The 11,515-nt window shown below is 54.3% G+C and overlaps 1 protein-coding gene across 5 annotated transcripts; it reads right to left on the bottom strand.

Annotated features, from left to right (window-relative positions):
• Positions 1-713: 713 nt before the first annotated feature.
• Positions 714-10,562, bottom strand: SSRP1 (structure specific recognition protein 1). 5 transcript variants are annotated; one of them, XM_038563247.1, is made up of 18 exons: positions 10,429-10,562; positions 9,799-9,934; positions 8,681-8,866; positions 8,023-8,128; positions 7,574-7,764; positions 7,231-7,461; positions 6,994-7,097; positions 6,763-6,891; positions 6,269-6,490; positions 5,475-5,547; positions 5,357-5,365; positions 4,925-5,063; positions 4,748-4,793; positions 2,973-3,102; positions 2,420-2,590; positions 2,166-2,254; positions 1,461-1,647; positions 714-1,209 (listed from the first exon to the last, which is right to left on the bottom strand). In XM_038563247.1, the coding sequence occupies exons 2-18, from the start codon at positions 9,850-9,852 to the stop codon at positions 1,138-1,140; spliced, it is 2,139 nt and encodes a 712-aa protein (XP_038419175.1). In that variant the 5' UTR covers positions 9,853-9,934; positions 10,429-10,562; the 3' UTR covers positions 714-1,137. The 5 variants fall into 5 exon arrangements, with proteins under 5 accessions (XP_038419175.1, XP_038419176.1, XP_038419174.1 ...); XM_038563248.1 differs by lacking the exon at positions 10,429-10,562 and adding an exon at positions 10,146-10,269; XM_038563246.1 differs by lacking the exon at positions 10,429-10,562 and adding an exon at positions 10,037-10,178.
• Positions 10,563-11,515: the final 953 nt, after the last annotated feature.

The following is an 11,515-nucleotide window of genomic DNA, read 5'->3' as shown; positions in this document are numbered from 1 at the left end:
CCGCGGGCCGCGGGCCCTGATTGCAGCACCATAGAGTCCCGGCGAGAAAGAAGGTCGCCGCTGGCGGACCGGAGGGGCTTCCTGCGGCGAACACCTGAGAACGCGCGCAACGTGGCCGCTCCACGTGTACCGGTCGAGGCGTGGAGCCGCCGTGGGGGCGGCCGCGGGCCCCGGCTCTCCAGCCGGCCCTCGCTTATGTGCTCTTATCCCCCTTCCCGGACGGAAGCTCCGCGACCGCCCCACCAGAACAAAAGCTGCACCCGCGCTGCACACCTCGGCTGCACCCTGACCCCCACCCCCACCACTCGCCGTCCACCGCCCTCCGCTCTCCGCTCTCGGGTTTCCGTCGCCCCCGCTGCGCGCAGCCCGGTCAATCCTTATTCCATTATCTAAAGCCATGGAAGACCCTTGACTCGGGTGATGAAGGACTGAGCCAGAGGCTGCCTCCCCTCAGCGGGGCTAATGGAGTGAAACTGTGAGAGTGACTTCCTAATCAGATCAGCTCTGGTTTCTAGACTCTCAGGTGGCCCATCCCCGCAGGAGAGAGTGAAAACCAATGCCCGTCCAACCGGGAACAGAACAGGATGTACCTGGAGGCTTGCTTCCCGGCTGGCCAGCAGGGCCCGGCCCAATCACAACAGTACGGCAACCACCACCCCCGGACCACGGGCGCCTGTGTACAGCAGCAGGGCTACAGAGAAGGCATTAGCACATGGTTTCCAAAGTCAGTTCCCTTTATTAAATGTTGATTTTTCACAGACCAGAAATACAAAATAAAAGTAGAAATAGGCCCCGTTAGGAGCTATGGCCTGCCCTCACCTGACCCCTGCTGCAGCAACCTGAACAGGAGAAGCAGCAGCCGTATCCCTAAGGTCGCAGGAGCAGGCTCAGGATTCCACCCTGCACTGCACTGCCCCACCCAATCTCTCCCCAAGTTATCAAGAGCCATCCTTGAGAAGCAGTAGAGAGGAGGACACCTCCCCTGCTGCCCCGGTGAAGTGCGTGTCACCAGGAGAGCTTGTCAAGATGGCACAAAATCCAAGGGCTGCATTTCATGAGAAACTGGTACCAAAACACGGGTGGAGAGACTGCAGGTTGTGACAGGGCAAGCCCAAGGAGAGAGAATTTTCTTCCTCTCTACTCATCAGATCCTGATGCCGAGTCTTCTGAGCTGGGGGGGGTGCTGGCCAGCTCCTCTTCTTCAGAGTCCTGAAAATCAAAGGTCTCTTAAGGGAAAGGTTTAGAGTCCTGGTTGCCCTCCCAGGGAGCCACTTTTCAGTGGTGAAGGATCCCTAATTCCCTACCCACCCCCAACCCCCCACTGCAGCACTCGCCTTCAGAACCTGAGAACTGCACCTTTCCACTCCAACTCACTACTCTCACAGACCTACCACAGCCCCTGGCCCTCAGACATCCACCCCTCTGCCTCAAGGCCCCTCACCCCTAAACTCTTGCCGCACCTCACTCCGCCTTCTCTTCTTTTTGCTCTTGTTCTCTCCGGAAGAACTCTCATCACTGGACACAAACTCTTTGCTCTTGAAGCTCTCACTTAGCTGCCTTGATGAGGACTTGGATGATGAGCCCCTCGAGGGCGTTGATTTCTTTTCCATCTTCACCTTTACTTTCTTCTTTTTCTTTGACTTGTCCCTATAGCAGCAAGAGGGAAAAGGGCCTGGGCCTTCAGGTTCACCCATCAAAGCCAATCCACCCCTAACTTTAACAGGGCTTTTCTCACTCCCAGCCACACCGCCCATCTCACTGTAAGTGCAAACAGCCAGCCAGGTGAGCCCCAAGTGCCCAAGGAAGAGCCCCGTAAGTAAATAACCACAAGAATCACGGGCCACAGCCTGGAGCACATTGCAGACCTTGTACATATCCTGCTTATCTCTAAAACTTCATGTGAATTCTGCTCCATCATATTTATTTATTCCCCCACACTTTCAAGTAAAACTAACCCTCTAGGAAAAGGGCCCCATTTATCCAGTGAGCTCTGGAATTCCCCAGCACATTACCATATTGGGCAGTTGCCTACCCAGACCTGAGAAGCACTGCCTACTGCAATCAGAGCCTATCTATTATCTTTAACACCCCAATTCTCAACATGGACCCGCAAAAATAGATGCCAAAAAAAGCACTTACTGGGCCATTTTGTTCCCAACACTTACCTCTTGGAAGACTCACCCCGGCCCCCTTCATATTCTTTCATGGCTTTTTCATATTCCCTCCTGGCGTCCTCAGCTTTGCGATCCCACTCCTGTCTCACACACACACACACACACACACACACACACACGAAGAGAAGAATGAGCCCTCTTCCCTGATGGTGGTAAAATCTATATAGAAAAGGTCCACTGACAGCTCGTCCCTGCCCCCTGTATCAGTTACAAGGATGCCACCCCTCATCTCTGCAGCCATTCACCTCCTTCTTCTCTTTGGACATTCCCTTCCAGATCTCGCCTGCCTTCTTGGAAAGATCAGTGATGCTGATGCCGGGATGGTCGGCCTTGATCTTCTCTCGGCTGGCATTGAGCCATAGCATGTAGGCAGACATCGGCCTCTTGGGGGCATTGGGGTCTTTGCCCTTCTTCACCTACATGAAAACCCAAATGCCTTCAGCCATCTATTTCTCACAGGCCCCCAAAACAAATTATTTAGATCACCTGCTTGAGGAGAAAAATGAGAGAACTAATAAGTAAGCATAACGCTAGACTCGCCCTACACCCACTGCCTCGCTCCCTAGGGGCCCCCTGTCTTGGGCTCCTAGGACAGAAGCCAGGCTCCTAATTCTGATCTCTCAGAAGCTAATCAGCCCAAAGGCCAGAGAGCAAACTTTCCAGGGACATACTTCCCCAGGCCATCTTTATTGGCTACAACAAGCAGCCCCAGGACCACTGTGACACACCCTACAGGTGGTGGACAAAAGAAGGTAAAAGGAATGGCTTCCCCCACAGCCTCCCATTCTGAATGTGCACCTCCACAGGCTTCTTGCGGCTCTTGCGGTCCTTGGCCATCTTGGCCTTTTTAAGCTGCTTCCGTTTCTTCTCATCACGGTCACTGTCACCCTCATTACTAGAGGAGCTGGCTGAGGCGTTGCTGTCAAACCTGCCAAGGAGAGGGACGCTTAGACCTGGGAGGAAGGACAGCACCCCAAGGCCTCAGGACAGGAGGGAAAGGAGTCTGAAGCTACCCATGCAGAAAGGGGAAGGCAGGGCTGCAGGACAGCCTGCCCCCCAATGGTCCCCACCCTGCTTCCTCCTCTCAGCTGGAGTGGTTCCAGCTGTCCCCTCCCCACACCTGGCCTCTTCTGCACACCTATCCCTGGCATCAGTCAACCAAGGGGACATAAAATAACGAATAGGCTTCAGCTGCGCTCTTTGCTCATGGTCTGACCCATGTCTCACTCCATCGCCATACTCTTGGAGACAGGCACCCAGTCTTATCTTGCCCAGAACACGCCCTAACCACTCTTCACCACTTCCTCTGAGTTAGTTGTTTTAATCCATTCTAGAGTCTTTTTCTGATAAAGAGATAATTACTACAGAAAAAGGAAAGTTTTTTTAAAGATAACTTAAATAAAATTTAGGGGAACCTGGCTAGCTCATTCGGAAGACCATGCAGCTCTTGACCTCAGGGTTTTGGTTCAAGCCCCACATTGGGTGTAGAGAATACTTAAAAAAAAAAAAAAAAAAAAAAAGGAAAAGGAAAAACAAAAACTGACCTCAACCCAAGTCCATCCATACACATATAATTAAGTTCTATCCAATACGCATGGAACTCCTCAGAAGATAGACAGACCTACCTTATACCTATATGGTGCCAATTTTCAAGGGATTTTTGCAAGTGTCTGCTCACTGACCTTTATAAGTATGTGGCAAGCAGAACCACCCACTCCTAAATATGTATACTATGTATATAAATACATATACATACTATAAATCTACTGGGTTTTTGGCTGCCCAACATTCATTCCCAATTTTTCTGGGTAAAGAAAATCCCAATTTTCTGTGCGAACCACCTTGCCCCCATTCAGGAGGGGCTCACTCCAACAGGCTTTAAGCATGGGTACATGCCTAGTTTTAACACAGCTCACCCCCTAATAACTCAGAAGGTGGCAGGAACCATGCTGTTCACTGCCCTGAGAGAAGAGGCAGTTCTGGGTGTTAAACCAATAGGATTAAGCCTGCCCAGAGCTTTCTGAGGGTCATGTGACACTGCGGAGGCCAAACCTATCTAAAAATAAAAAATAAAAAAAATAAAAAAACAGAAGAAATAAAAGATTCCCCACAACTTTTGAGTATCTGGATCTAGGTACCTGAAGCCACTTATATCCCTGGACTCTCCAGTTCCATGAACTTCTAAAACTCCCTTTTAAGCTAAAGTCCGTTTGAGCCACATTTCTGAGGTTGGCAATCAAGAGTCTTGATCAGTACAGCACAGGGGACCACATGAGGTTCTACGTGAGGACACAGAGATTCAATGACTCACCCCGAAACTCCTAGTTAGTATATGTGCAGGCACTGGTTCTTATTCCCATTTTCTCCCCACTGCTCTTTTGGCTTACCATGTGCCTTGTACCTGCAAAACCCTTGACAATTTCCAAAGCATGTCCATGTACCACCTCAATGGAGGTCACTTTTCCACTGTGGGTCAGTAGCTAATGTTGGGACATGAGAAATGTCTAGAGATCTTGTGGTCCCTTAAGATCACAGGCCTCTACCTCACCCCTATGAGTAGAACCAAAACTCACTCCTCTGCCACGTCTTCCTCCTCTTCACCTGGATTGAATGACTCATCTGAAAAAGAACATAGGATGCATCAGTTTTGCCCCAAATGGAGATCCTGCCCCTTTACCCAGACGCCCAGCTCTGGCCTCAGGCAACAGCCTGACTGCCCTCGTGCCCCGGCACTGCCAAGGCTAACCTACCGGTTTCTTCTCCTGAGTCATCGCTGCTGTCGTTGGCATTCTCTTCCCGGATCTTGCCCTCCTCCTTCATCCGCTCCAAGTAGGCATCGTGCTGGTCCTCATCAGAGTCGGCGTATTCATCGTAGCTTGGGTTCATGCCCTAGCCAGGGAAAAGATGTGAGTTAGGGCCAATTCACCCTGGTGCCAGAAGCCCTGCACACTCAAAAGCACTCCCCCATGCCTGTGAGTAAGATCAGCTCCCAGAAGACCCTGGGGCTGGATTGTCCACACACAGCGGCGTGCAGGGCCTGTGCCCGAGGACGTCCTGCCAGCTGGGTTAGTCCAAGCCCCTCCCTCTCCCAGCCCCACTGGGGGCTCCTGAGGGGCGGCCGAGACTGAGCTAAGGTCATGCTGAGGAAACCTGCACCGGGAAGGGGGGAGGGTCACACGCACCTCTTTTTTCTATAAGGGTAAGAAGAAAACAGAGAGTGAAAAAGAAGGCAGAAGAATCCCTGCTCCCTCCACCCCTGAAAGAACAGAAGAGGCTCATTCTTCCCACTCGCACGGGTACCTCTTTTAATCCTCGGTTTTTGATGTTGAGTTTTTTGGCGTTGACAAAATCAAACAGCTTCCCATACTCCTCCCTGTGAGGTGAGATGCACCACATTACTAGACATGCAGGGCCCATGCCAGGGTGGGCCGCACGCTGTTCTGACACCCACAGGCAGGGAAAGGCTGTGGGGCCTGCAGCTGCTGACCACATTATCCAAGCTAACAGCTCAGAGAGCCCCAGAGGACAGCGGTAAGGAAGAGTCAGACACCAGTCTTGAAAGGAACCTGCAGTCTCAAGGGTCTGAGAAAGAGAAGGTGGGGAGGGTGTGTTTCTATTCACTGGATATGCCCAAAGTAGGGGGAGAATATCAGGGAAAGGGACATTTTCACCTTTGTGCTACTCTGAATTTCGTACTTCACAAGGGCTGTCAGAAGGATGAGGTGGGAAGATGTTTGGAAGACATTTAGCCCATAGTGAGCACTCAATAAACATTAGCTGCTGTTTTCTCGGGCACAGAGCTCATTCCAGGAAAAGGAGAGATAGCATTTCCATCATGGGAGGAGTGGAGGAGAAGAGCTGGTACTGAGCACATACTATGGGAAACAATTTAAGTACAGAAAAAAAGGGAGAGGCTTTCAAAGGCTGAGCACTCCAAGAAGAACCAGATCCCAAGGAAGCAGAAGAAAAATTCTGCTCAAGGCTTGAAATGTTAGGGAAAAGTCACAGCACAGAGATTACCCCAGGCCATGCCAGCTTCCCGAGAGAGATGGAGACAGGCCCAGGATGCCCAGAAAGTAACTGGCAGCTCTCACCTCTCAATGCTACTGAAGGTATACTGGGTGCCCTGCTTGGTCTCGATTTCAAAGTCAAAGGAACGAGTGGTGGTGGTACCACGGGCAAAGTTGACAAAGGAGATCTCATCGAAGCGGATGTGCACAGGTGGCTTGTGAACGTAGATGAAGCCCCGCTCCAGGGGGTAGAGCAGTCCCGAGCTCGCCTTGTAGGAGCAGGTGATACACTGGGCCCCCGAGTGCCTATGGAAGATGCGGGGAGCCTAGTCAGTGCCCACCTCAGGAGCAGGTGGCATAGAGTCAAAGGCCCCGCCCTCAGCAGTGACACATGTGTGCTCGGGCCCTCATGTGAGTAAACTTCACTAAGTTGCTCTAATGGAGACAGCTGACACCCATCGTGCTGTGGCCCAACTAGACCTCTAGGAGATTGCATTCCCAGCCCAGGAGGGGTTTACCAGGGAGACACAGCAAAGCGCCCCCCCAGGCAGGCCAGGACCCCAGGCCGACACTCTCACCCTTGGAAGTTGCCTGGCACTGTGATCTTGCGGTTGACCAGCGCCTTCATGACCCGGCTGACCATCTCGTATAGCGATCCCGACATGTTCTTAGTGAGCCGCCCCTCAAAGCGTTTCTCCACTTCTTCCCTACAAAGAGAGGAGGACGAGTTCACACGCGCTGCTGCCTTCTAAGGGCCACTGCTCTCCTGCCTGGACAGTGGAAGGACATGAGTTCAGGGATACACTCACTCGTTCATGTTGAGAGTCAAGGAAATGTCCTCATCCTTGGAGAAGAGAAGTATCAAGAAGTGGTAACGGGTTTGGCCCTGCTTGATGGGAGGATCTAGGCTGATCTGGTAAGGAAGAGGCGACATCAGGTTTCACACCAGTCAGTGTTCCACAAGAACTGCTGATTAACCAAACACCAGCAAGACCTATCTACTATGCAAAAACCAGGACGATCCACCCCCGGGGCTTTCTGCTTACCACAAAGAACATCTGGCGCTGGTCTTTGTGGGGCAGCAAAAAGAGACGCAGCACCGTGGTATAGGGGATCTTGTAGTCAAAGGTCTTGCCATGCAAGTGCAGAAAGGTGGGGTAGATCCGAATGTCGTAACGGCCTCGGGGAGTCAGACACTGAAGCTCCCGGAAGATGCAAATGGCGTCTCCAGTGGCCTGGATCACATCCGCCTTAGACAGCACATTCTGGGCAAAGGCCTGCAAAAGTGTACACACTGGTAGTCAGGCAGTGGGGATCCTGCTGCACCCCTGGGCCAGCCGGGGCCTGCTCAGCACCATCTGCTCTCAAGGCGAGCAGGGGAGGCCTCACCTCAACTGGGTCCACGCCATCCTCCTGGGTGGGAGGCACATAGAAGCGCACTTCCATGAGAGACACCTCAGCGTCATCATTCTGGTGGAATTCCAGCGTCACCTCATTCTTGCCAGTGGTGCACTGGGACACATTGCTGAGCGGTATCTCGAAGACCGGCTGGTCACCGATGTCAAAGGAGAGCAGCTGTCCTGCGGGGAAAGGGCTTAGCGACCACAAGTTTCTTCCCTCAAGTCTGCAAAAACAATGCTCCCGCCAGACACTGGGCTATTTGGTCACACTGCACCCGCAAGACCAGGCCTCATCTGCTACCAGTCCTCAGTAACTAGGCGATGAGTTACAAACTGACAGGAAATCAGAAACAGTAGCACAAAAAGAGCATAACAAGGTAAAGGCTGAAACTCTTCATCCAACCTTCTCCTGAAAACTTCAGTCTACCCAGGACTCACCACCAAACTTCACAGTTCCCCAGTTCCAGCCTTTCACACAGAGGTCCTTCTCCATCAGCTCAAGGCGATAGTGAGTTTTGAAGAAATCAGAGAGTTTCTCAAACTCCTGTGGGCAGAGGGGGAGAGAGCAATCCCTGTAAGCCCCAGTGGCCTTAACACATTCTGGGATTCTCTCTGACAAACTGCCCCGATATACCTTCAGCAAACCCACTGTTGAAAGAAGCTGTTGCTGGGGACTGGATGTCAGAGCAGGGGAGGAGGAAAGTATGGAAATGACATTCCTGGTTATGTGCCTCACCGTGCTCTCTGACTTTGTGTGGGCAGTGCTTTGATGAAAGTGAAATTCAAATGCAGTACTGTCTTTAACTCAAACATGTCGAAACATTAAAACAAAAAAACTCAAACTAAAGTACCAAGACTCTGAATCTGGATAAAGGCAATGAGCAGAAACCACCAAAACATCACAATAACAGAAAATCTTCTGGAGTCAAAGCACAAGACATCCAAAGCTGAACCGTGCTTCATGGCCGCAATGGCCCTGCTCTAAGGAGCCAAAATTAGCAATTACACGGCCATCAAAGGAGCCCCAACTCTTTCTAGATTAAAAATAAACAACGTGGCACAGTAAACGGGGGTTTATGGCCACAGGACACCTCACCGATTCTCGGAAGCCGTCATACTTGTAGACGTGGCCATTCTTTGTAAGCAGTTTAAGTCCATGGCCCAGGGCGACTCGGCGCCAGATGCCTTCCGTCAGCTCCCCAGCCTGGATGTTATCCACTTTGCCCGTCTTACTGTTCTTGAAGATGATACCCTGGCGGCTCAACCTTAGCCGACCATCGTTCTGTTGGAAAAAACAGGCCCAAATGCAAGGGTACAATACACACTGTGTCCGGGGCACAGACAGTCCCACCCAACACCTACCTACACCGGGCTGGCCAGATCCAGATACAGGACCAACAGCTGGCAAGGGTGAGGGTCAGAAAGAAGAAAAAAAGTAACCTGGAAATCTGGATCCTAAAACCAAACCCTGGTAACCAGGTCCTTAGTCTGCAGTGGGGAATGGAGCGCACGACGACGGTCCCTTTCAAAGTCTGCAATCCTCTAACTCCTACACAGATGCTTTTTGAATAACGGTGGCTCAACTTACAACCTTTCAACTTTATGACGGTGTGGAAACGATATGCAACGAACAGAAACCATAATTTGAATCTGTATCTTTTCCTGAGCTAGCAGCAGGTGGTATATAATCCCCTCAGGACGCTGGTGCAGTGGTAGTGAACCATAGCTCCCAGCCAGCCACACAGTCACCCGGGTTGATCACCACCAGGCCACAACCGATACCCAACCATTCCCTACTCATTCTGTTTCACTCTCAGGATGGTATTTCATAAACCACATGAGGTGTCCAAACTCAATCATAAAATAAACCTTGTGATGGTTGCGCCGAAGCGCACGCCAACGTAAACACTCTGGGCCTGTTTAAAGTGGGTAAGACTAACCTGCCCTGTTCATCGGGTTAGAAACATTACTGTGATTTTTTTTTTTTTTTTTTTTTTGCTCAAACAGTATTTTCGACTTACAACGGGTTTTTGGCCACGTGACCCCACTGGACCCGGTAGGGAGATCTGCAGGCATTGCCTTTTGTTGGGGAAAACACCCAACTACACATTCCACTCGGACTCCTTTTCCAAAATAGCAGCATCATGGATAATGGATAAAAAGCCTACTCTCCTTCCATCTCTCAGCCTATCGAAAAGCCCAAGCCCTTCTTACCATGGAGCCTTTCACCTCCTGATAGACGTCGTTGAACTCCAGTGTTTCCGCCATTCTGATCAGCCCCTGTTGGCCTCAACTGGGAGCTGGGCCCCAACTCCTGGGTGGGTGTGCAGATACTCAGCAGGTTGGGAATCTGAATTCAAGAAGGGGGGGGTGGGAGAGTGGGTAGACAAACATCAAAGGCAGCACCTCCCTGAGCCCGTGGATGGAGCCAGGTGGCAAGGCCCGGCTGCACCTGGGATGTGTCCGGATCTCGTCTCCCAGGGACCCCACGGCAGGCCCTGCAAACCTCCAGGAGCCAGGCCCAGCCGCGGCTGGGGAACCCGGCCCGGAGTCGCGCTTACAGCGGGACCAGACGCCGGCTCGGGGCGCTCCAGCGGGCGCCATGGCAACGAGCAGCGGAACCCCGGGGGCTGCACCTCTGCGGCTCGCGACCCGGCTCCGAGGGCAAGGCTTCCCTCCCGGCGCTCCCGCCGCGCCGCGGCCCCGGGCCCAAGCCCCCCCCCGCCCCCTAAAATGGATTCGCCCGCCGCCCGTGGATTCGAACGCGGAACGGCCCATCACGGGCGGCCCGCGGGGGGGAGCGAGGCCCGCAGCCTCCCGGGGCACGCGGCGGCGACCACCCACCTCCTCGAGCGGCAGCCTCGCGACGGCCCAGGTGCGGGCGGTGGGCGCGCTGGGGGACGCGGGAGGGGGGGCGGGGACAGGGGGTCGGGGGGACGCTCGGGAAGGTTTTCCCGCGTGCGCGGCCCCGAGGCCCGCCACCGGAAGCGGTGCAGGGACCATAGAGAGAGCGAGCGAGCTAGAGAGACGCGAGCCCGGCCCGCCTGCGAGGCGGCCGCCTAGAGCGCCAGCCGGCCTGGAGGACCTGGGGGGGGCCGCGTGCGGTGCACCCTGCGGGGACCCCGAGGCGGAGGTGCCGGCGCGTAGGGCTCCTTCTTTAAAAGTCACACCTGTTGAGGGGAGGACGGGGTCCTGGGGAGAAGCCGTGCACTTGTCTCCCGTCTGACCTCCCGCGGACGCCTGCGTGCGCCTTTCCCGCGTCCCGCCCGGGACGGTCCTGGGGAGCAGGGGGCCGCGGTGTCGGTGTCGCAGTGACTGCCCCGTCCTCCCGCCACACGGCACCGGATGCTCTTTGAAAGGGCTTCTCTGTCCGCACCCAAAACTTCCCTCCCGAAGCCCGCAGTCCATGTAGGGGTGGTGGCCGGCGGGGTCCGCGGGGGGCGGGGCGGGGGCGGGGGGGGGTCACGGTCAGACCTGCCGGATGGCAGGGGGGGACCCGGTGCCCGCACCGAAGTGGATGGCGGGGGGTCCCCGCATCAGTGTGGATGGCGGGGGGGGTCCCCGCACCGAAGTGGATGGCAGAGGGGGTCCCCGCATCAGTGTGGATGGCAGAGGGGGGGGTTCCCCGCATCAGCGTGGATGGCAGGGGGGTCCCCGCATCAGCGTGGATGGCAGGGGGGTCCCCGCACTGGCGTGGATGGCAGAGGGGGGTCCCCACAGCAGCGTGGATGGTAGAGGGGGGCCCCGCACCAGTGTGGGTGGGGGGCGTCCCCGGTGCCCGCACCAGCGTGGATGGCAGGGGGGGTCCCCACACACCGGCGTGGATGGCAGAGGGGGGTCCCCACAGCAGCGTGGATGGTAGAAAGGGGTCCCCACCAGCGTGGATGGCAGAGGGAGGATCTCGGCATCAGCGTGATGGCACATCTTATAA

Source organism: Canis lupus, chromosome 18, assembly GCF_011100685.1.
Source record: "Canis lupus familiaris isolate Mischka breed German Shepherd chromosome 18, alternate assembly UU_Cfam_GSD_1.0, whole genome shotgun sequence".
Lineage (NCBI taxonomy): Eukaryota > Metazoa > Chordata > Mammalia > Carnivora > Canidae > Canis > Canis lupus.
This window is presented reverse-complemented; position numbering and strand designations above follow the sequence as displayed.

Bases quoted from the DNA above. Each gene is read 5' to 3' on its own strand.
- SSRP1 (XM_038563247.1), bottom strand. From the start codon at position 9,852: ATGGCGGAAACACTGGAGTTCAACGACGTCTATCAGGAGGTGAAAGGC. The intron at 7,098-7,230 runs GTAAGCAGAAAG...CTTCCTTACCAG, and splicing joins AGCGCCAGATGTTCTTTGTG to ATCAGCCTAGATCCTCCCAT. The intron at 2,255-2,419 runs GTGAATGGCTGC...TGTGTGAGACAG, and splicing joins TGTCCAAAGAGAAGAAGGAG to GAGTGGGATCGCAAAGCTGA.